The sequence below is a fragment of the Pantherophis guttatus genome, chromosome 5, assembly GCF_059756535.1.
Source record: "Pantherophis guttatus breed Tessera chromosome 5, ASM5975653v1, whole genome shotgun sequence".
NCBI classification, from domain to species: Eukaryota; Metazoa; Chordata; class Lepidosauria; order Squamata; family Colubridae; genus Pantherophis; species Pantherophis guttatus.
In genome coordinates, this window is record NC_142067.1 from 100,329,384 (window position 1) to 100,351,972 (window position 22,589).

General features: G+C 36.4%; 1 protein-coding gene across 8 annotated transcripts in view; it reads right to left on the reverse strand.

The window, feature by feature from the left end:
* The window catches only part of ATP11A (ATPase phospholipid transporting 11A), a 124,997-nt gene that overhangs the window by 34,011 nt on the left and 68,397 nt on the right, over nucleotides 1-22,589 (reverse strand). For all 8 annotated transcript variants that reach the window (XM_034418959.3, XM_060686596.2, XM_034418950.3 and 5 more), the window contains exons 6-15: nucleotides 18,387-18,515; nucleotides 17,371-17,474; nucleotides 13,840-13,890; nucleotides 11,432-11,496; nucleotides 9,682-9,763; nucleotides 7,456-7,606; nucleotides 5,203-5,400; nucleotides 3,397-3,570; nucleotides 1,802-1,965; nucleotides 222-293 (exon numbers count right to left, since the gene is read on the reverse strand). In XM_034418959.3, coding sequence (XP_034274850.2) covers nucleotides 222-293; nucleotides 1,802-1,965; nucleotides 3,397-3,570; nucleotides 5,203-5,400; nucleotides 7,456-7,606; nucleotides 9,682-9,763; nucleotides 11,432-11,496; nucleotides 13,840-13,890; nucleotides 17,371-17,474; nucleotides 18,387-18,515 — 1,190 coding nt within the window. The remainder of the gene's footprint in view (nucleotides 1-221; nucleotides 294-1,801; nucleotides 1,966-3,396; nucleotides 3,571-5,202; nucleotides 5,401-7,455; nucleotides 7,607-9,681; nucleotides 9,764-11,431; nucleotides 11,497-13,839; nucleotides 13,891-17,370; nucleotides 17,475-18,386; nucleotides 18,516-22,589) is intronic.

The window sequence follows — 22,589 nt, forward strand, 5'->3', positions numbered from 1 at the left end:
GAGATGCCGTGCTCTTATATTTCTTGTGATGGGAAAACAATATCCCATTGAAACACTTTGACTCAAAATTCACTCACAGAGTTCAAAGTCTTTCCAAAATAGCTTAAAGAATCAACTAAGCAGAATATTTTTGCCAAGTTATTTTTATAATGACATTAAATGTTTTAATATACACGAAGTATTCCATTGATTACCCTTGTTTCATATTAAAAACAACTTACCTTTCAATGTCATTTTCTCGATTTAAAATTTCCATAAAATTGTCTTTCAATCGTAAATATGTATAACCAAGTCTGAAAATTCAATTATAGACATAATAGGGATTAAAATGATCATATTTCATGTTTACAATAGAGTTTTATATATGTTAAAAATACCTTTTTAATATAATTTTTAGGTCAGAAAAATGTGATTTACTCAAGTTGGTTAAGGATTCCTTTACCCCGTATTCTATTTCAAGGATGAAAGAATAGTTAATTTACCTGAGCTATTGATGCCTAAGGTAAAGGTAAAGGTTCCTCTCACACATATGTGCTAGTCATTCCCGATTCTAGGGGGCGGTGCTTATCTCCGTTTCAAAGCCAAAGAGCCAGTGCTGTCCGAAGACATTCTCCGTGTTCATGTGGCCAGCAAAGACTCACTGAATGCTGTTACCTTCCCACCAAAGGTGGTCCCTATTTTTCTACTTGCATTTTTTACGTGCTTTCAGACTGCTAGGTTGGCAGAAGCTGGGACAAGTAACAGGAGCTCCCCCGTTATGTGGCACTAGGGATTCGAACTGCTGAACTGCCGACTTTTCGATCGACAAGCTCAGCTTCTTAGCCACTGAGCCACCACATCCATCTATCTGTAATGTTGATGCCTATCTGTAATCAAATCAGGTTTTTTATTTTGCTTTTACCAAGATATTAGATGCATTCAGATGCTGGAATTGGTGCAAACTGTAGAGCATTATTTAGGAAAGTGCACGGTAGTTATCATTTTTAGTTTGTTCCTCCTTAGCAGTGAGAGTAGCTAAATAAAGCCAAATAACTTCATCTCTGGTTGCTTAGCATTATATGATCTGGCTTGTTCTTTTTCTAACAAGTCAAAAGAGTTCAAAGGTTCAAAGGTTCAAACCAGTTGCTCATACTGGTTGAAGAAGCAAGTAGAAGTACCTAAATAGTATATACAGTATGCCAACTTTCTTCAGAATTTTTACTTTCATCACATTTGGACATTGCATTTCTGGCTCTCAATCATATTCTTCTCCATATATATAGTAAACAAGCCTAACATAACTCCATGGAACACTCTTATGAGATAACAATATCCAACATTCCATTTTCTACATTTTCCCTTTTTCATCTATCTGTGGGTAATGAACATTTTTTAAAAAAATATGTGAGTGTGGATATTCCCATATATAGACTAGCTTAGCCAGTTGTGATGTTGTCTTTCAAGTAGGTCTCAAAACAGATTTTTACCATTTTTATTGTTGTGCTTTCTAACCTCTAGGCTGTAATAAAGGTTCTTATTTTTGATAACCTCTTAGCCAGACATGTTCACACAAATTACAATAAGAAACATACAGAAGAAACTTTTCAGCAGAAATTAAGAGAAGCCTAGAGCTGTTTTACAGGCTCTCGGTTCAAAGTAACATCCCACACATGACTAGGCCTACTTTTGTTTTCTTGATATAGGTATTTTCCTCACAGACATATTTTCAAAGATAACATTGTCCGCTGTGCTCATACTATGAAATGGAACAAACATTTGATCTTACACAATTTTTGAGACAATTATACTAACTTGCACATACCTCTGAATTCCTTCAACTAAAGCAACTTCGTCAGGGGATGATGAAATATACACGGAAGATTTTCCTGAAAGCTGAGCTTTCTTTACTCCATCTACCATATCATCTTCCTTCACTTGAACCGTATGACAAAGGCATAGAGCTCGGAAAAAGAGCTCTTCTCGGTCCTAATATATTAAAAAGGAAATAACATCTACGAAAAGCACTAGTACAGGAAAAATATTGGACACTTAAATTTATTAGACTGATGGGCTCAAAGTGGATATATTATTAGTATTGATCCTAATTTAAGGAAGTTGATGGAAAGAAAAAAATTCTGCTCTCCCTCCTTCCACCAACACCTCTGATTCCTAAAATTTGTCCATTAGATCATTGAGGTCTTATGAACAAATTGGAATGGAACACAAGATAAGGAATTGCAGAGAGGAAGGCAAGGGAAGGCTTTCCACTGTTGTAAGGGTACCTATTTTAAGAAAAAACTCTATAAATAAGTAAAACAAATTCAATGTATTTAAAGAACTAATGTTCTTGATATGTTCATTAAAAAGTATTTAGTCATTCTATTTCTGGATACAGCTACAGCGGTCTTAGCTGCGGCTTAGTCCCATGTGATCACTATTTTTTTTCTTATTATAATTTACATAGCTATTTCCTTACTCACTTAGGGCCATTGCTAGACCAATAACAGAGAGTCTGTGATGTTGAATCAATAATAAAATGATCTTTTGGGATCAGTACGCAACTTGCACTCAGGACTTTTTACAACTTTATTAAATCAGGCTAGTGAGATTATCTGAAGTGTTATGAGCTCTGAGAGAAAAGAGAGAGAAAGAGAGAGAGAGAGAAGAAAAGCTGATGTGGTTTGGAGAAAACGTCTCTGAGAAAGGAGCCAATTCACCTGTGCATTACAAAAGTCAATGTCAATGTAAGCCTTTCACAATGATAAGTGTAATCATTATGTCCACTCAACAAAGTCATTTTAGAGCAGTTAAGTTTATCTTTCCACCAATGAATGATTAGTGTATCTAAATTTAAATGGATACATTTAAACGTAAACATGATCAAAAAGTGTGTTCTTTGCTACTCCCAAGCTCTTGCTATCCTTATTCAATCCTCTAGATCCATCCTTTTTTCCTGCTTTATCAAACTAGGAAGGCATCAAGATCACAATCCTTGGATTTAGCATGCTGAACTGCTAAATCAACTTTCTACATTACTCCAATTTAATTTAAGCCCAAGTGGTATCATCTTCATTTATTAATTTGATGACCAGAGAATTCTAAATTATTTTCTGCAATGGTTTTAAGCAATGGTTTTTATATTTAATATTTGTCAAATATGATGTTTGATATTTGTCAAATTAGAAACATCTTAGAAAAAGCATTTAACATTTTTAAAGCACAATACCTATTTGACGGAAAGCTACTTCAACCAAGTGATTCAAGTGCCATGTTTTTAATAATGGAACAGGGCAGTAAACTGGATGGGAAATCAGCAACAGATTGTTGCCAACCAAGTTACATAAATGTGTCCAGAAAATCAAGAAATCAAGCTTAATGTTTCAGTATTTTGGATTAACAAAGCACAACTGTTCATACTTTTCCACTTCCTCCTGGGGATGAATCAATCATATCAATTCCAGCACAGTCATGGAGGATTTGGCCATTACAGATGACATGGGGTATATAAACATGGCCCTCAATGCAGCACTCTATGAATTCCATATTGTTTTCAGTTAATGTCCCTGTTTTATCTGTGAAGACATATTCAACCTGAAAAGAAAAAAATAGCATAACCTAGAATTAATATAACAAGGACAGATTTGAATGATTATGTGTGAATTTTGAAATTATGTCATTTGGTCTTTAGAAAACTTGCAGTATTTTAGGAAAAAGCTGTTTTATTATTTTTTTAAAATAATATTTTTATTACTCTAGTTCAGAAAAATTATCTTTATGAATTTCAAATGGTAAGGATGTTTTCAGTACAAGGAGCACTAAATGATTCTTACAACCATTCATTTAGTGACTATTCAAAGTTATAATGGCGCTGAAAAAGTGACTTATGAGTGGGTTTTCATATTTATGACTATTGCAATATCCTCACAGTCATGTGATCAAAATTTGTGCTCTTGGCAACTGGCATGCATTTATGACAGTTGCCATGTCCCAGGGTTGGTGATCACCATTTTAACTTTCTCAGCCAGTTTCTGACAAGTGAAGTCAATGGGGCAAGCCGGATTCATTTAACAAACTCATGATTCAGTTAACCACTGCAGTGATTTGCTTAACAACTGTGGTAAAAGGTCGTAAAATGGAGAAAAACTCACTTAACATCTGTCTTGCCTAGGAATGAAAATTTTGAGTTCAGTTGTGGTTGCAAGTCAAGGGCTACCTATATATCAGCAGAATAGGCCTATGGAGATTCTCAGTCATCCAGGTCATGGTTGTCCCACAAAGTGCTTTTTTCAAAAGGCAGCTGGATTTTCGTTGTTTCTCTTTGAAGATGTTTCACTTCTTGAATGAGAAGCAAAACATATTCAAGGAAAAACAAAGAAAGGCCCATTGTCTTTTGAAAAAGCACCCTTGGGACTATCAGCAAAGTACCGCATGATTTTTGCACTATTATTTAAATAATAATCTAAGCTGTCCAAGACATGAACTTTCAATACTGATAGTACTGATAATTTTTTTTTCTGATAATACAACGTATGACAATCAATCAGGTCAGGGGTGGATTTTATTTACCTTTACTACTGCTTCGCAACGGGGCCGCACACACGCTCACTTTGCTTGCGTGCACATGCACACACTCCTCTGCGCATGCACACACTCCTCTGCGCATGCACAGAAGCTTCTGCACATGCACAGAAGCATTCTGATGACGTCGGGGTCAATGGGTAGAGCCTCCCGCCAGTTTTACTACCGGTTCTATAGAACCAGTGTGAACCAGGGGCAACCACCACTGAATCAGGTCTAGTTTGGAGATAACAATAAATAAATAAAAAAGAGAACTATGATCTCTGGTTCTCCAGGAACTTTTGCCGTTGGGCATTCTACTGGAGTTGTTGAGAGAGATAATTCAAAGTCATGACCTTTTGCCAAACTGCATTTAGTGTTGTGAGTTGAAAAAAAGTTGCATTACTCATTGCTTTTTCCTTCTCCTCTTGTATTGAATTGATCAATACACCGTAGGTTTCTTTTTCACCAAATATCTAAAGTCAACTGTGATTTATGAGAAATTCTGATCAGTAAGATAGTCTATATACCATCTAAATCAGACAAATGATTATGCATTATAATAATAAAAATAATTCCAGGAAAATTGAAATATCAATCTCTCCAGTTGTCTTTACATCAAAGACAGCTGTGATATTTTTATAGTTGCTTCTGCATGACAGTTACCTGCCCTAACTCTTCATTAAGATCAGAGGTATTCACGAGTGGTCCTTCACCTGTTTCTTCATCAAACATTTCTTCATCCCAAGTGAGAAAATAAGAACCAAGAAATTTCTGCATTTCTACCGTGACATACATAGAAACAGGAATGATGTAGTTGAAAAGGACCATGAAAGAAAGAAAATCTGTAAATGCTGTGATAAACTGCCAAGAGAAGACAAAAATAAAAAATATCAATATAAGCTAGTTTATGTTAGACCATAATATTATTCATATTAACTTGAGAGAAGCAGTTACAGTTGGATTTATTTCTTGTATATAATTTTTATAACTTGTATATAATTGTGCTCTTAGACATGTTATTATTGCTTTTTAGTAAGAGAAAATATATTCTGATTTCTATAACTAATATGTAGGAGCATAAATTAGTCAATACTGCTGAGAGGCCAAGATTTGGGTTAACAGGCTACCCAATAAACATATTTATTGGTCTACAACAGGTTAAATGATGCTCTTTACACCTTTTCCCTCCTTTTTTGTTTCCAATTGCAAAAATACTTCACAATTTGCCATGTTTAAAATTCCCTATTATGTAAGTTAGAAAACATCCTGATTTCCAATCCATATTTGTGGGTTGCTTATTGAGGTGCCTACACTTAATTCATTTGTGTGATTTGGTGATCAGGTTGAAATATATGAACTAGGTCCATGTTATTTTTAAGTAACATAACCCCCATTCAGCCAGGGAAATCCACAAATTTGTTCCCAATGGTATCTTTTGTCCTATCCAGGTTTATGCATACTGTATGTAGAAACCATACTTTAATTCTTGTACAAGTATTTCATTCATTACTTTGATTCTATTTGTGCAAATGTTTCTAAAACTCAGAACAACCTTACTTCATTTCAAATTAGGCAATGGTCAGATAAAAGGCAGCTGAGACTGCAGAAGGAATGGGAGCATGGCAAATACCTTACAAGGGGCCTTCCTAACTTCTTATATACCCTGTTTCCCCAAAAATAAGACATCCCCTGATAATAAGCCCAATGGGGCTTTTGAATGCATACGCTAAAATAAGCCTCCCCCCGAATGTAAGCCCTCACTGAAAATATTTCAAAGCAGAGCTGGAAATCAGGTAAGACGGCAAGAGGAGCCCCATATTGCTCCACATGCCCCAAAATAATAAGACCTCCCCGAAAATAAGGCTAAGCGCATAGTTTGGGGTTCAAAAAGGAGCCTGGATAGCTCAACAGACAGAAGCACTGTAATTTAACACCAGCTGTCTGCAATTAAAAGTAAGATCGAATCTCGCCAGGCTCAAGGTTGATTCAGCCTTCCATCCTTTCTAAGGTAGGTAAATTGAGGACCCAGTTTGTGGGGGCAATAAACTGACTTTGTATAAATATACAAAAGTATGAAGGCTATTGCTTAACGCATTGTAAGCCGCCCTGAGTCTCCGGAAAAGGGCGGCATATAAATCAAATTTATATTATTTTTGGAGAAACATGGTAGTAAAGTCAGGAGGGAGACAGATGTACTTTTAGGCTTGCAAGATTCTGTTAATGTAATCTTACAATAAACACAGAGTTTGTGCTTCATGCCTGGACTGTCTCACAGAGCTGACACCTTTGCTCGCATAAAACTGAATATAACTAGAAAAAATGCTTTAAAAAAATATTCTGTTGTGCTGGTAATTGTAGAGGTAGGAATGTATAACATTGATTGCCAAATGCAGGAACTTTTTATATCCAAGCATTGGGCTAATTTGTTAATGAGTTACCCTCGCATATTCCATGACACTGATGCTTTTGCATCCTGAAATGATAAATAACAGACATTCTTATGGTCTTTCTGATAATCCTAATGCTTAAGGGTATTATGTTCTTCATAGAGGAAAAGTGGAGGGAGAATGCTAGAAGGATGCCATTTTTAGGGTTGCCCCATTGACCAGTTGGGGAGACCACTAGCTGTCTCAGAATAGGGCAACGTGACATTTGCGGAAGGCTACACAAATATGCAAAAATTCTTCCAATAGCTAACATCAGTGTTTCCCAATCTTAGCAACTTTAAGATGTTTGGACTTCAATTCCCGGAATTTCCCAGTCAGCAAGTTGCCAAGGCTGGGAAACATTGGTTTACAGGATAAAGCCAAGAGCTGTGTTGAAAGCACTCTACTTATTCAAGATAGGCAAGGGCAGAAATAATCTAAAAGGTAAATACATTATTATATCTCAGTATAAATAAAATGGTCTACATACCACATTTCTTTTCCTTTCAGATTCTGTTTTCTTATTATACCAAGGTTCATCACGAAATTGTTCAAGCTGCCAAACATATTTCAGGATGGTATTTATTAATGATTTACTAATTAGAATACAAAGGTATACAATAAGAAAAGCATTCATTGATCTGAAACAGATGAAAGAAAATATGGTTATAATTAATGAAATATAGTCATTTTACAATGTAACTATTCATTTTATATTTTCAATTAATCTAAGCTTTTTCTGTATATACATGTGCCATTTTTGCAGACAAGTCAGAATTAAAGCTTAATCTGAAATGATTTTATATTATTTTAACTCAGTAGCTCAATAAAACATAGACTCTCAATGATCTAATTTGATACGTGATGAAATAGAATACAGTATGTCTACATTCATATGTATGCGAAAAGGATGGGCAGGCAGGTGGATATGGATATGGAAATTGTTGTGACCCCGACTCCCGAGCCTGTCCTAACAGAGGAAGAGGACTCAGAAGGTGATGGGGAGGAACTGATAAGGCCTCCCTCTCCAGGACCCTCCTCTCTGGCAATGCCTCAGGTTCCATCCGAAGGCCAAGAGGACCAGCCTGGGATATGCCAGGAGGAAAGCATATCGGAACAACAACAGATAGGGAGTGAGGATGATGAATCCTGGCTTGATCCCAGGCAGCGTTGGAGGGAGAAGCGTGCGCAGCAACAAAAGAGGTGTGAGAGGGCCAGAGATTGAGCTGAGTCACTGAGCCACACCCCACAAGGAATAAAAGTGGGTGTGATTGCTCTTCAGGCTTTATGACGGTCAAAGTTAAAAATCTGAGAGTCACATTGCGTTACCTGAAATCTGATTTGTGCATATTTGGATTGGACCTTGGCTAACTCTTGCTTCATGGATTACTTTTTGCTACTGAACCGGACTGAGGATAAACTCTCTCTTGCTTACTGTGAGTGAAAACTGACTTGGCAGGCATTTCGCAGTTTACTGCCAAAAGTCTTATCTGCAAGGGTTTCTGGTCTGATTACTTAATAAAATCTTGGCAGGCGTGCCTGGTTGTGTGTTTGCCTGTGTGGGGAAGGGGAACAGAACAGAAATGGATATAGACATACACAGAAACTATCTATCTATCTATCATCTATCATTTATGTGTGTGTGTATACACAGACATAGATACATATACATTGGGGCTGAAATCCAGCAGGTTCTGACAGGTTCTGGAGAACCAGTAGCGGAAATTTTGAGTAGTTTGGAGAACCGGCAAATATCACCTCTGTCTGGCCCCAGAGTGGGGTGGGAATGGGAATTTTGCAGTATCCTTCCCCTGGAGCGGGGTGGGAATGGAGATTTTGCAATATCCTTCTCCTGCCACGCCCACCAAGCCACACCCACAGAACCGGTAGAAAATTTTTTTGATTTCACCACTGATATACATACACCTACACACAAACACCAAAGTCTCAATGTAAACCAGATTAAAACAAGCAAGTTTATGTAAACCCTTTAAATAGCACTGCTTCCATTTCTTTTTCATTTTGAGATGTGTTAGGAAGCATTTAAGACAAACTGTAGAGATTTATAGCTCTTTTTATCCAAGGATCCTAATCTCCCTGGCCTTGTGTAAGCTATCTGTAATACAGCTAAATTTTGACAGAAATAGACGAGGTATGAGTATAATTGAAAGAAAATTTACAAATGCCATGAAAGACCATAAAAAAGAACTGTGCTATTTTTTTTTCTGGTATACTTTAGATTTAAAAATAGATAACTTGCCTGCAACCAGGAATAAAATATTACGGTATGTCTATACGTGTGTGTGTGTGTGTGTGTGTGTGTGTGTGTGTGTGTGTGTGTGAATATGTGCACTAAAATATAAAGATAATAATAAATTGTTAAATGTATTTGTTGTCTGGCTCTCAACAACTTTGAGTGGCATGAGATAAAAGAAAACATGGCATCCAAAACTTGGCAAAACTAGAAAGTTTAGAACTATAACAAACTGAAAACTTTAAATTTAAAACTAACAATTTAAATTCCTAATAATAAACTTTAAATAAATATTTAGGAACACAAATGCCTCAAATCCCTTCATTACACAAGTAATTATTGACAATAAAATATAGACAAATTATTATATTTTTCCCCTATTCATCAGATAAGTACTTTTATTTTCTAATCATTTCATCCATAATACACACACAGATATTAGAACAGTTGATAACACTTTACTTTTCTACAGCCGATCGTTTCTGTGATTTTGATTGGTAATTCAATGCCATTTTTGTTTCCATGCCAGTATATATTGCAACGGCTGAAAGAAAAAAAAACAGAAATAAAAAACATAGGATTATGAAGAAGACTGGATTGTCATTGTGGATTAGACTAATAAATTGCATAATGGCATTTAATAATAGATACTGAATCCAAAATGGGGTGGTTGTACTATTCTAATTTATTATTGCTACACTGAAAAATACTGCGTTTCCCCGAAAATAAGACTCTGTCTTATATTTTTTTGAACCCTGAAATAAGTGCTTGGCTTTATTGATAACTATCTATCTATCTATCTATCTATCTATCTATCTATCTATCTATTATCTATCTATCTATCATCTATCTTCTATCTATCCATCCATCCATCCATTCATATCTATCATCCATCTATCCATCTAATCATCCTATCTATCCATCCAGTTATCCTATCCATCTATCCATCTATCCTAATCTATCATCCATCCATCTATCATTATCTATCATCATCCTCTCTCTCTGTCTAATCATCCTATCTATCTATCTATCTATCTATCTATCTATCTATCTATCCATCCATCCATCCATCCATCCATCCATCCATATCTATAACCTATAACCTATAACCTATAACCTATAACCTATAACCTATAACCTATAACCTATAATCAATCTATCTATCTATCTATCTATCTATCTATCTATCTATCTATCATCTATCTATCCATCCATCCTAATCTATCATTCCTAGGTATCTTCTACTCTATCTTATCTCTATCTGTCTATCATCCCTATTTCTATCCCTATCCCTATCTCTCTATTTAACTATCATCTCTTATCTGTGTACGAGTAGTCCTTGACTTACAATGGTTCATGCACTCAAAAGCCCGATTGGGCTTATTGTCAGGGGATATCTTATTTTGGGAAAAACAGAGTACCATCCAACTTTTACTAATCTAGAAGGGTGAAAAGCACTTTATCTTTTAGGATTAGGAAAACAAAATTGCCTTTATTCTGTTCAGTGATAATATTGTAGATCCTAATCCAATCTGTCAACCAAAGGAATTCCAGCTTTTTTGAGCCAACAGACATATCTGATATTTTGTCATGTCCCAGGGATTCTCACAAAAGATCTACTATAAATAGCAAGGGCAAATTCCACAAATGTACATGTAGACAATCCACAAAGTACAGACTACCATACTGTCATTCTTGGCCATTTCATTGGACAGAAGGAATAGCGTTCACCATTCTTATTTCCTAAAGATGCCTACTATCCTTATATCTTGAAAACCAGATGAAGCCACAGCCTAGAACTCTGCAGCAGTTTATAACAGTTTAACAAATAAAATCAAACAGACAATGGAGCCCAGCAGAGGACAACAATGGTCTCTGTACCTAGACAACTGGGCACAGTCAGAGATCATGGCAAAAACCGAGGGGTTTCATAATGTCATTTTATCATTACATGTGATCCATTCTTGCAGAAATCACACAAGAAGAAAATACTTCATCAACATTGAAAAAAGTAGCAAATGGAAATTGACAAAAACCAGAACCATCTCCTCTCACCACCCAGACTATTGAATAATTTAGGATTTCATATTGACAACCTTGCTTTCAACTCAAAATAGCTCTGTTTGTTGGTCTCTTTCACTTTGTTTTTGAACAAGAGATACTACATTAAAAGATGTTGCTTTTAGTCAGTGTCTCAATAGGCAAAGTTTACCGAAGATTTTCTCTGTGTTCTTTAATGTAGCTCCTCTAAGAAGCACATTTTCTGATCCCAGTGGCCTGCAAAGTAAAAATATTAATTAATTTTATCAAGGGAAGAAACCAAGCATTTTCAGAATGAAATGAAATGCTGAACAAACAAGGAAACATAATTTTTATTATGACAATTCATAAATACATGTTTAATACATAAAAAATAATGCTAATCCTAACCAAAACATACTAGGCAAACCTTTAAAAGTTCTTGAACAAATATTCTTGAAATACAAACTGAGAATTAGAGTACATTCGGAAAACATTAAAGCTATCCTACATGTATTTTATAAACTGCTATAGAGTTCAATGCTGCTTATTAATTAATCAGTTGGAATTGGAATTATTGGATTTAATCTGAAATTTTCACTTTAATTACACTGTGCTATACATAATACAAGATAAGTTATTTGAATAAGAGAACTAGATATTTAGCTATTTGTGGCTAAATATTGGACAATTTTAATTGTATGTGTATAGGTAGTCCTTGACTTACAAACATTTAGTGACCATTCAAAGCTGCAACAGAGTTGAAAAATGTGACTTATGATTGTTTTTTACATTTACATCCACCTGCAGCATCCACATGATCATTTATTTATTTATTTATTTATTTATTTATTTATTTATTTATTTATTTATTTATTTATTTAATTTGTATGCCGCCCTTCTCCCAAAGGGACTCAAGGCGGTGAACAGCCAAAATTAAAATACATACAATACAAAAGTTAAGATAATTAACAGAGATTAAATCAATCGGCCACCCAATTTAAAACCCCAAGTCTATAAAATTTAAAAATCCCATTAAAAGCCATTTAGGCTAGGCCGGCTTGCTGGACTAAATAAATTTCAGGGCCTTACAGAAGATCCGGAGGTCCGGGATCAGTCATATTCCAGGAGGTAGCTCATTCCACACGGCGGGTGCCCCCGCAGAGAAGGCTCTCCCCCTGGGGGTCGCCAGCCGACATTGCTTGACTGACGGCACCCTGAGGAGGCCCTCTCTGTGAGAGCGTATTGGCCGGTGGGAGGTTATTGGTAGCAGCAGGCGGTCTCGTAGGTACCCTGGCCCTAAGCCATGGAGCGCTTTAAAGATGAGAACCAACACCTTAAAGCGCACCCAGAAGACCACCGGGAACCAGTGCAGCTCGCGCAGGAGAGGTGTTACATGGGAGCGCCACGTCAACATTCGAACATTTGGCAACCATTATGTAGTCATGTATTTATGATGGTTGCAATGTCCTGGGGTGTTGTGATCACCTTTTGTAACCTTCTGACAAGCAAAATCAATGGGTAACCAGGTTCACTTAACAACCGTATGATAACTTAATAACTGCAGTGATTCACTTAACGCTGTGGCAAGAAAGGTTGTAAAATGGGGCAAAACTCACTTAACAACTGTCTTGCTTAGTAATGGGAATTTTGGAATCAATTGGGATCGTAAGTCGAAGACTCCTGTACATTCTCGTTATTTAATTTCATAAATTTCATGTTTGCATGATCACAGATAGGAAACAGTAAGTATATGCTTCAGAAACATTAGATCTTAAATATGGTTTAAAAATCTGAATACAATTAAAACATGCTAAGTACATAAAAAAATTATAAAGAGGAAAAATTATTTATACTCCCTCTGAAGTTAAGACTAATATATAAAAATGATGAACAGCATAAAGGAATTTTGTTAGAAGAAATTACAATGAGTCATAATCTGCTTTTGCTCATTGACAGAGATATGTCAAAGTACAGCAAGATTTGCTAACAGGATTGATCTATTATCAGGCCAAATATTCCAAAATAGGAACTGTGAAGGAAAATGTCAAGGGTAATGTGAAATTGTGTCACATCCAAACTCCTTCCATATTAGGAACAACCCCACAATTTATTTATTTTGCAGCAAGCACAATGAATACAAAGAGAGCTCTGACAAAACAGATTCCTGGTTTCCATCTCCCTTTGGGCTATATTCATCCAGAAATTACAAAGATTAAGGAAATGTAGCCTAGCTTCAGCTAGCTAACAGCTCATCTGGCCCCCAGCCATATAGCACTGAGCTGCCCAGCTGCAATTGAATATCCAGTGACATGATGCACATAGCATTTAACTCTAGAGAACCTGTCTTTGGACAGAGGTTCATTTATTTATTTGAATGCATGGGCCAGATGAAATGTTATTTTCCCCCCCTATTTGTTAACACTAAGGGGTGAATTACCGTGTTTTCCCGAAAATAAGACCCTGTCTTATTATTATTTTTTTTTGAACCTTATTGCCATGTGCTCAAAAGCCCGATTGGGCTTATTATCAGGGGATGTCTTATTTTGAGGAAAACAGGGTACCTGGGCAACATGTGCAAATTTGTATTTGAAGTCTTACCTTGCAATTGGCTCATTGCTCTCATGGTAAATATTTATCCGGCCAACAAATCTGAAAGCAAAAAAAAAAGAAAAAGAAAAATCCCAAGTTAAGGAAAAGCTGAGCATCAGTATGGTTGTGAGATGTGAGATGCCAATAATTGAACAGATGGGCATGCAAATAGTTTCCACTGTTATCTCTAGAAAAATGCCTCCTGAATACAGGTAGTTCTTGACTTATGACCACAATTAAGCCCAAAATTTATATTGTTAAATGAGAAATTTGTTAAGTGAGTTTTGTCCCATTTTACGATTTTTGTTAAGTTAATCACTGCAGTTTTTAAATTAGTAACACAGTTGTGTCTGGCTTCCCCATTAACTTTGCTTATCAGAAGGTCACCCGGGACACTGCAACCATCATAAATATGACCCAGTTGTCAAGCATCTGAATGTAAATCATGGGACCACGGGGAAAGTTGCAATAAGTGTGAAAAATGAACTTCAAATGGTCACTAAATAAACTGTCGTAAGTCAAGGACTACCTGTACCCCCATCCAAAGCCATGGCATTTCTCCTGGTTCTTTCCAAAGCTTGTATCCTTAGCGATTCCTCTAGCTGAAGCCCAATCTCCAACAAAACACTTTAATTTTCTTTAAAGTTCTCTTCCTCTGCTTTATTCCAGCAAATTATAGACTTATAGCAAGTGGTTAATTTTTATTTGTTTAGAATATTCCTATTTTTTTCATTCTATATGCTGCATATTTTTCATCTGTTGCTAGTAATCTTGATTGGTGTTCTTAATTATTGAATTAAAAATATTTTTAATTATTAGTTGTATATGATTTTTTAAAATGATATTTTAAACTGTATGCCATTTCAGAGTTACATTCTGTGAGATGGACAGCTATATAAATATTATAAATAAATAATGCAGCCATTAGCAACTTACAATGTTGCCTTTCCATATGGCCATATGGAAAGGCATCTGGTTTAGCCTATCTTTCTAGTTAAAAATCGATCTTTTTTTTTTAACTGAATGCTGAAACTGTGGATTACAGCATGGGCCCCTCTTTTCAAACACCGTAAGCTTCTACAGCTTCCCCCTCTTCAGTTATGCTGTTACATTTATCCCAACTCTTAATGTTAGATAGTAGGATCTGATTTAAGAGAACTAGGATTGCAAGAAAGGAATAAGGAAAGAAAATAGACTTCCTTTTTTACAGTCCATTTAAATCCCTTAGTTTCACTTTTGCTTCCTATCAGTTTCCTATTACTGATTCACATTTTCCTTTACTCCTTTTTTTCAGCTTCGTTTTAGGATGTCCCCTCTTTCATTATGGTATACCCACAAACTGTGTTCAACTCAAAGGTTTTGCAATAAATGTGCTAGTAGCAGGAAAGGGTGAAAAATGATAAGAAAGTGGACATGGCAGGGAAATCCATGCCTCATCTCTTTTGGACAAAAGAACAGTTCTTAGATTGTAACATCACATCTGACATCTTGTTGATTTTGGCCTTTTCATACAGAAGCTGCTGGCTACAAGTGTCATTTTCTACTCAATCCAGTTCTTCTGCTTTAGTTATTTTGATAGATCTCTCCTTGCCTTCATACACGCAAGGATCCCGTTTTTTCTTTCTTTTTCTTTAATTATTTGAATATCCAACTTGACAGCAGCAGCTAATTGACCTTGGCTGATCTAAAAAGCTAAGGGGAGTTGGCTATGATTTCCCTGGATGGGAGTCCATTTGAGAAGTCCAAGACCAAGACATAAAAAAAAAAAAATCACAGAAAAATGAAGTAACTTCTGCATCACACCAAGAGAACTGCATGGATATGCTTGTCTAACTCAGCAAGAACTGAGCTTGATTTGTAGTAGATCTTATTTTCTTATTTATTTGACTACATGTTAAACTTGGACAGCAAAAAGTCAGAGCTTCTGTAGCTTTTGCAAAGCACACTAGGAGACTGAAAGCTAATGGCCAGGAACTGATGCAGAGAGTGGTGCCTAAATTACTAATATGAAAGTAATGTTTATTGTGTTAGGTGATCTCTGATCTTATTCCAAAATTGCATCAGTGTGCAACCTAATAAACTCTGGGGAACTGGCATGGAAATGAGTAAGTTGGAACAAAGAAGCACAAACATATCTACTTGCAGCCACAAATAACTACGTTCTATATATATTTCTCTCATTATTCTAAATACATTGCTATGTTTTTTTTTTTAATTTGATTTATATGCCGCCCTTCTCCAAAGACTCAGGGCGGCTTACAATGTGCTCAGCAATAGCCTTCATCCTTTTGTATATTTATACAAAGTCAGCTTATTGCCCCCACAAACTGGGTCCTCATTTCACCTACCTTAGAAAGGATGGAAGGCTGAGTCAACCTTGAGCCTTGGCGAGATTCGAGCCCTGCAGTAATTGCAGGCAGCTGGTCTTAATAACCAGCTTAATAACAGGGTGCCTTAAACCCCTGTACTACCAAGGCTCTTGTTCATGTAACTTTTCAGATTTTCACGTAAATATGACCCAGGATCATACTCTAACTTGGTTTTAAGTAAGGCATCACCATATAATCCAATTGTATATTTAATGTATATGCGCAAGGTTGCACATCACCCTTTTCGTTGGTTTGCAGAAGGATGGCCCCCATGGTGACATCGCTCGCATCAGCCTGAATCACAAAGGGCTGTTCAGGATCCAGGTGTTTTGAGGACCAGTTCCTTGGCAAACAGGCCCTTCAGAGTTTCAGGATGATGCATGTGATGTTGCCATGGGAGTTGACCCATTTGTTCAGCCAGGCTAAGCCTAGGATTACCGCCCTGGTCATCTTGGGCACGATGACAAAGTGAATTATTTCCCAATGTTGGGCCATCCCTAGCCTCACCGGCTCCATAATGAGGGTAGCTGGGAAGAGGTGGTCCACGCCATCCCCCTCTCCAGCAGGCTGTTCAAATGTATATTTAAATGATCAAAATGTAATGTGGCTATCATTAATGGGTTAGAATATATAGAGAACATGTAGCCCTAATTCTAGGCCAGTATTACAAGTGGGGAATAAATGGTTAGAAGTCAAATGATATGTAACTTGTAAACTGGTTCCCTCCCCCCCCCGAATTACCATCCCAACTGGGACATCTCAGTAAAGGATGAAAGAAGAGTTGGCAGAAATTGGAGCTATCCTAAATCATTAACTGGTCTGAAAGAACTATACAGAAAACAATCATATAATTGAACAAAAGAACACTTAGTTGAAATATAATACCAATGTTTGAAAAATATGGAGTTACCATACCTCAGCACTAAAGAGCCATAAATAAAGATCAAACCATTTGCTTTCTAGTTTTCTTGGGCTGACAATCAGTGTTTTGTGATTCATCTTGATCAACTGAGGCAGAGGTCACTCTAAGAGAAGAGAAGAATTAGGAACGTCTTCATTGTTCCAGATATCTTCTCAAAATCTGCACTTCTACACTTGGGAGTTCTATGTACTTAAAGTGGTATTAATGAAGACAGAATAAGTAAGAACATAATAAATTACATGTTCTTACTTATAAAGATCAGGCTGAGGCTGTTCACATTCAATGGTAGCATGTAGTTTGTCAATATCTTGTTCACTCTGAAGATTCTTTGTATCTTGGACCGCATAGTATGTCTAGAATAAAAAAGGAAGTAACAGTGAAATTGGAAACAGGAACTTTGAACATGAAACACAGTTCTTCTCGTCTTTCCATCTGTGGTCACATGGTCAAACACTACGGCATTGCCAAATTCTGCAATTCTGAACGACTACCAAACAGCTATCTTTGCAGATATAAATTCTGAGATTGTAAGTAATCCAAACCATTTTACATGGCTCTACTATGTTAAATTAGAAAGTTATAAACTATATCAGAAAGCTCATATTTTCAAAATGGTGCAGAACTAATTCTCTGAACAGATTCAAATTTTGATATGCCATGTATTAAACCAAAAATCGGTAATCTTTTAATTATGAGAAGCACATCTGTCCTGTCAGGATGGTGACAGCAAGTACTGTAGTGGGCAAGGGGATGCTGCAAATCTGAAGCTGATTTTTCAGGATTTCCATTCTTTGAAATGTGAACAGATTTATTGCATAAATCTATACCAGTCTATTTGGAAGAAGGTCTCATTTGTCATAAATCTATACTGGTCTATTTGGAAGAAACCTCACAATTAAAAAGGGGGCTTATTTAGAGGATATAAGGTCCTAAAAGGTAAGATGATCCTCACATTGCAACTGAAACCCTGCTCCTTTTAAGGTGCGCAATGTTGACACACATATAAAAGCAGTTGAGTTTCTACTAGGATACCACATCTGCCATCTGGCCTATTGTGATTCCCTTCGTAGATGATGATTTTTCTTATGACTCACCTACAAAAGTAATATTGTAAAAGTAAAATATTGTAGCATTAGGTTACTTAATCCTTCAGAAACATAGATACTTCCATTCATAAATTGAGGTTCTGTAATACAAGAGAAACATCCAACGCCTGATCTTCAGCTAGACACTATCATTAAATTAAAATTAAATTAAATTAAAACCTTATGACTTGATTCACCATCCAAACTTGCTGTTGTAACAAAACATGTGCCATCTGATCGACTACTTGACAATAATATTAAATCACAGGGGAATGTTTCATCTTCTTTTACCATCACAATGTCTCCAACCTAGGGAGGGAAAGGACAGGGAGAAATTATGGTTAGAATAAGATTAGATTTGCTTCCTTTAAAAGTGAATACACTGTTAACATCATGTTAAACCAAAATGCGATTTGTCTATGTTTAGGCTTAGTATGATATCTAACATAACAGAAATGCAACTAAATTGCTTAATGTTATACATAAATCAAATTATTATAATTTATTAGCAGTGTTCATAGGCTTGGTTACAGAATGTGCTAAATCATAATGTAGTTTTGTTGTTTGTATCTTAATGGTGTTTATATCCCATTTTAGCAGCTTAGTATTAGGCCAATCCAAGTAGCTTATTCAGTAAATCATGGTCAAAACAGATCATGGCCTAGCATGACATGTTAACGCAGTCATTAAGTGAATTAAACCTAGGCTGCAACATAACGTAATTTGGATTTAATCTAATATGCAAAAATATCAGTGACTATACCATGATTCTTTCTGTGATTTTATTGCCATACTGAACTGTAATGTAAGCATGATATGCACATAAGGATTCAGGATTTATTTGAAAATTTCTGATATAACCCTACAGTACTTTGTTATTTCTTTCTAGGCCTATATACAATCCACAGAGCTGCAGGACTATAACAAAAATGAAAAAACAAAACAAAAAACAAATTAGAACTTCACTAAAATACTCATAATAAATTGGATAATTTTGTAAACTCTATTAACTTTATTTTAGTTCTGTCCTGTTCAGGAAATCATTGAATAGAAGTAGCACTTCCTCACCATCTCCTGTACTGCTCAGCTACAATATTATATATTAGGTGATAAATTGGGGAATTGCAGTTGTAACAAGAAATGAAATACATGTCGAGACGTTACAATGCAAACATCACCCCCCACATACTTGCATGCTGCATTGTGATACTAGTGGGAAAGGTTTGCGTTGTGATATCTCAATGTGACAATGCAAATTTCATCATTTTAATTGGTGTCAAGATGGCCGGCTGAAAAGTGTACAACTAGATGACATTCTTGAAGTATGCCAAGCTACAATTCCCACGATTTCATGCTATGTTGGCTGTGATTGCTAGAACTTATATTTTCTGAAATTTAGGAATAAATAGGAATGGAGGGTCACTCTTGAATACAAGTAGAGTTCTCAGGGATTATTGAAATTTGTACTTTTAGACTGTTAGCTCCAAGAGAAACAATATAAATGAAGGATCAAATTCATTTGTTCCCTGCAGATATATCAAAAGTACAGAAATGCATTTATGCATTTATGCAGCTTTTATGAACAAATTTCATTTTGGGAAACTCTAAGCTCTTAAACAGAAAATTAAAAATATTTAAAGAACAGCAATGAAACACCCAATATTTTTTCTAATAGCACTCCCTAAAAAAACACTTATAGATAATAGCTTTTAAGCCCAGTTTAAAGTAGAAGAGGAAGAAAAACATGGAACCATTTCTATAGAACGTACAGTCATTTTTCATGCACCAGTGAAGTAAAACAATATGCAAAACTCTCTCTAGAGGAATGGAAAAGGCACACCAACCAAGCAGAAGTACTTATTGACCTAAAAAAACCTGTAAACTATAAACAATGTAATTTATGAAAAGAACACTCCAAAATTATACTCGTTTGTCATTCACTAAAGCTGTCCCTCTTTTTCTTAGCTTCTTCACAAGCCTGTAGAAAAACTGCTTGATTCCTTTAAGAGCTGCATTAACTTTAATTAGTAAACTGCTTAAAGGAGCTGTGAGGGTGCAGTGGTTAGTATGCAGCATTGCAGGCTAACTCCGCCCACAACCAAGAGTTCAATCCTGAACTCAAGGTTGACTCAGTCTTCCATTCTTCCAAGGTTGGTAAAATGAGGGACCAGATTGTTGGGGAAGGTTGACTCAGTCTTCCATTCTTCCAAGGTTGGTAAAATGAAGGACCAGATTGTTGGGGGCAATATGCTGACATTGTAAACTGCTCATAGAGTACCATAAAGCACTATGGGACAGTATATAAGTAATTGCTATTGCTAAAGCAGTGGCAGCCTCCCTGCTCCTCCCACACACAGAAACCTAGAAAAAAATTATACTGCTTTAATTAATACAAGTATGTTGTGCTTATGATTGTGGGAAACTTGATGCACTTCTTGCAAGTCATTTTCACATATGCTGTAAATTTATTTATTTATTTATTGGTTCGATTTATATGCCGCCCTTCTCCGGAGACTCAGGGTGGCTTACAATGCATTAAGCAATAGCCTTCATACTTTTGTATATACCTGCTTAGTAGGGCTTTCACCCTCCCCCCAAGCGGTGTTCTTTTTTATACAAAGTCAGCTTATTGCCCCCACAATCCGGGTCCTCATTTTACCTACCTCGAAAGGATGGAAGGCTGAGTCAACCTTGAACCTGGTGAGATTTGAACTTGCAGTAATTGCAGGTGCAGCTGGTGTTACTTAACAGCACTTTAGTCTGCTGCGCCACCAAGACTCATAAATTCTTAGCTGTTAATAGAATAACATCCCTTGATCTGCTTTAAATACTTTCATATTATAAACTTACAGTACCTTAAAGATTAACAAAAAAAATATCATACGACGACGGTGACAAACACTTTCCTTATTGTCTCAATAAAATAAGAGCATGTCTGGAAATCAAGCTCAGTTTGAGTGGTCAATCGTGTCCAGTTCTCACAGACTGCCTAGACAAGTCCCTGCAATTTTCTTGGCAAGATTTTTCAGAAGTGATTTGCTGTTGCCTGCTTCCTATGGCTGAAACTAGCCCAGCATTTCTCAACCCATAATTCTGGGAATTGCAGTCCACCCACCTTAAAATTGCTAATGTTGAAAACAGCCCAAAGTCACCTAGCCGGCTTTCTGCCTAAAGTGGCACTAGAACTCAGTCTCTTTGGATATAGTAGTGTAAAGAGTCAGTATGGTGTAGTGATTAAGGCTGGAGGCCAAAAACCAAAATACTCTGAGTTCTAGTTCCAATTAGGCACAAAGCCAGCTGAGTGAACTCGGGCTAGTTGCTTTCTCTCAGTCCTAGGAAGCAGGCAATGGCAAATGGAAAAATCCTGCCAAGAAAACTGCAGGGACTTGTCCAGGGATGCTCTGAGAATGAGACAGGATTGAATGAAAGAAAAGAAAGAAAGATGTCGCTACATTTGTGTCAATCTAAGTATTAGGAGGATGGGGAAGAGATTAATTTAACACAGAAACATAGAAAACTGACGGCAGAAAAGACCTAGTGATCTACTGAGTCTGTTCTTTGAATTTTTGCTTACTTTGTTTATTTATTATTTTTATTACCCTGTTTCCCCGAAAATAAGCCATCCCCTGATAATAAGCCCAGTCGGGCTTTTGAGTGCATGCGCTAAAATAAGCCTCCCCCCAAAAGTAAGCCCTCCCCATAAATATTTAAACACAGAACTGAAAATCAGGTAAGACGGCAAGAGGAACTCCCTCTTGCTCCATGCGCCCCAAAATAATAAGACCTCCCTTTATCTCTAACATGTTTAAACTCAGTTACTGATTATTGACCCACTATCTCTGCTGGAAGTTGGTTCCAAGCTTTCACTACTCTTTCTGTGAAGTAATACTTTCTAATATTACATTTGAACTTCCCTCCTGTCAGTTTGAGATTACGCCTCTGTGTTCCTGATTTTTGCTTAATATTGAAAATACTTCCTTCTAGAACCTTAATATATTTTATAGTTTCAGTCATGTCACCCCCTTCCTTTCTGTCGCCTAGGCTATACATATTCAGTTCCTCTAATCTCTCCTGATATGTTTTGTCCCTCAGACCTTGCACAAATTTTGTTGCCCCTCTCTGAACTTGCCCAATCTTATTAATATCTTTTTTTAAATGAGGTCTGGAGAACTGGACAAAGTATTCTCCAAATGAGGTCTGACTAATTCTATATGTGGGATTAGGACCTTTTTTTCCCTAATGGTGGATCCCTCTAGTGATGCAATCCAGAATTTTATTTATCTTCACAACTGCCTGGCCACACTGTTTACTCCTTTTGCAGTCATCTGTTATGAGCACACCTAAATCCTTTTCTTCTGTTGTTCTGTCTAACACTGAACCCCC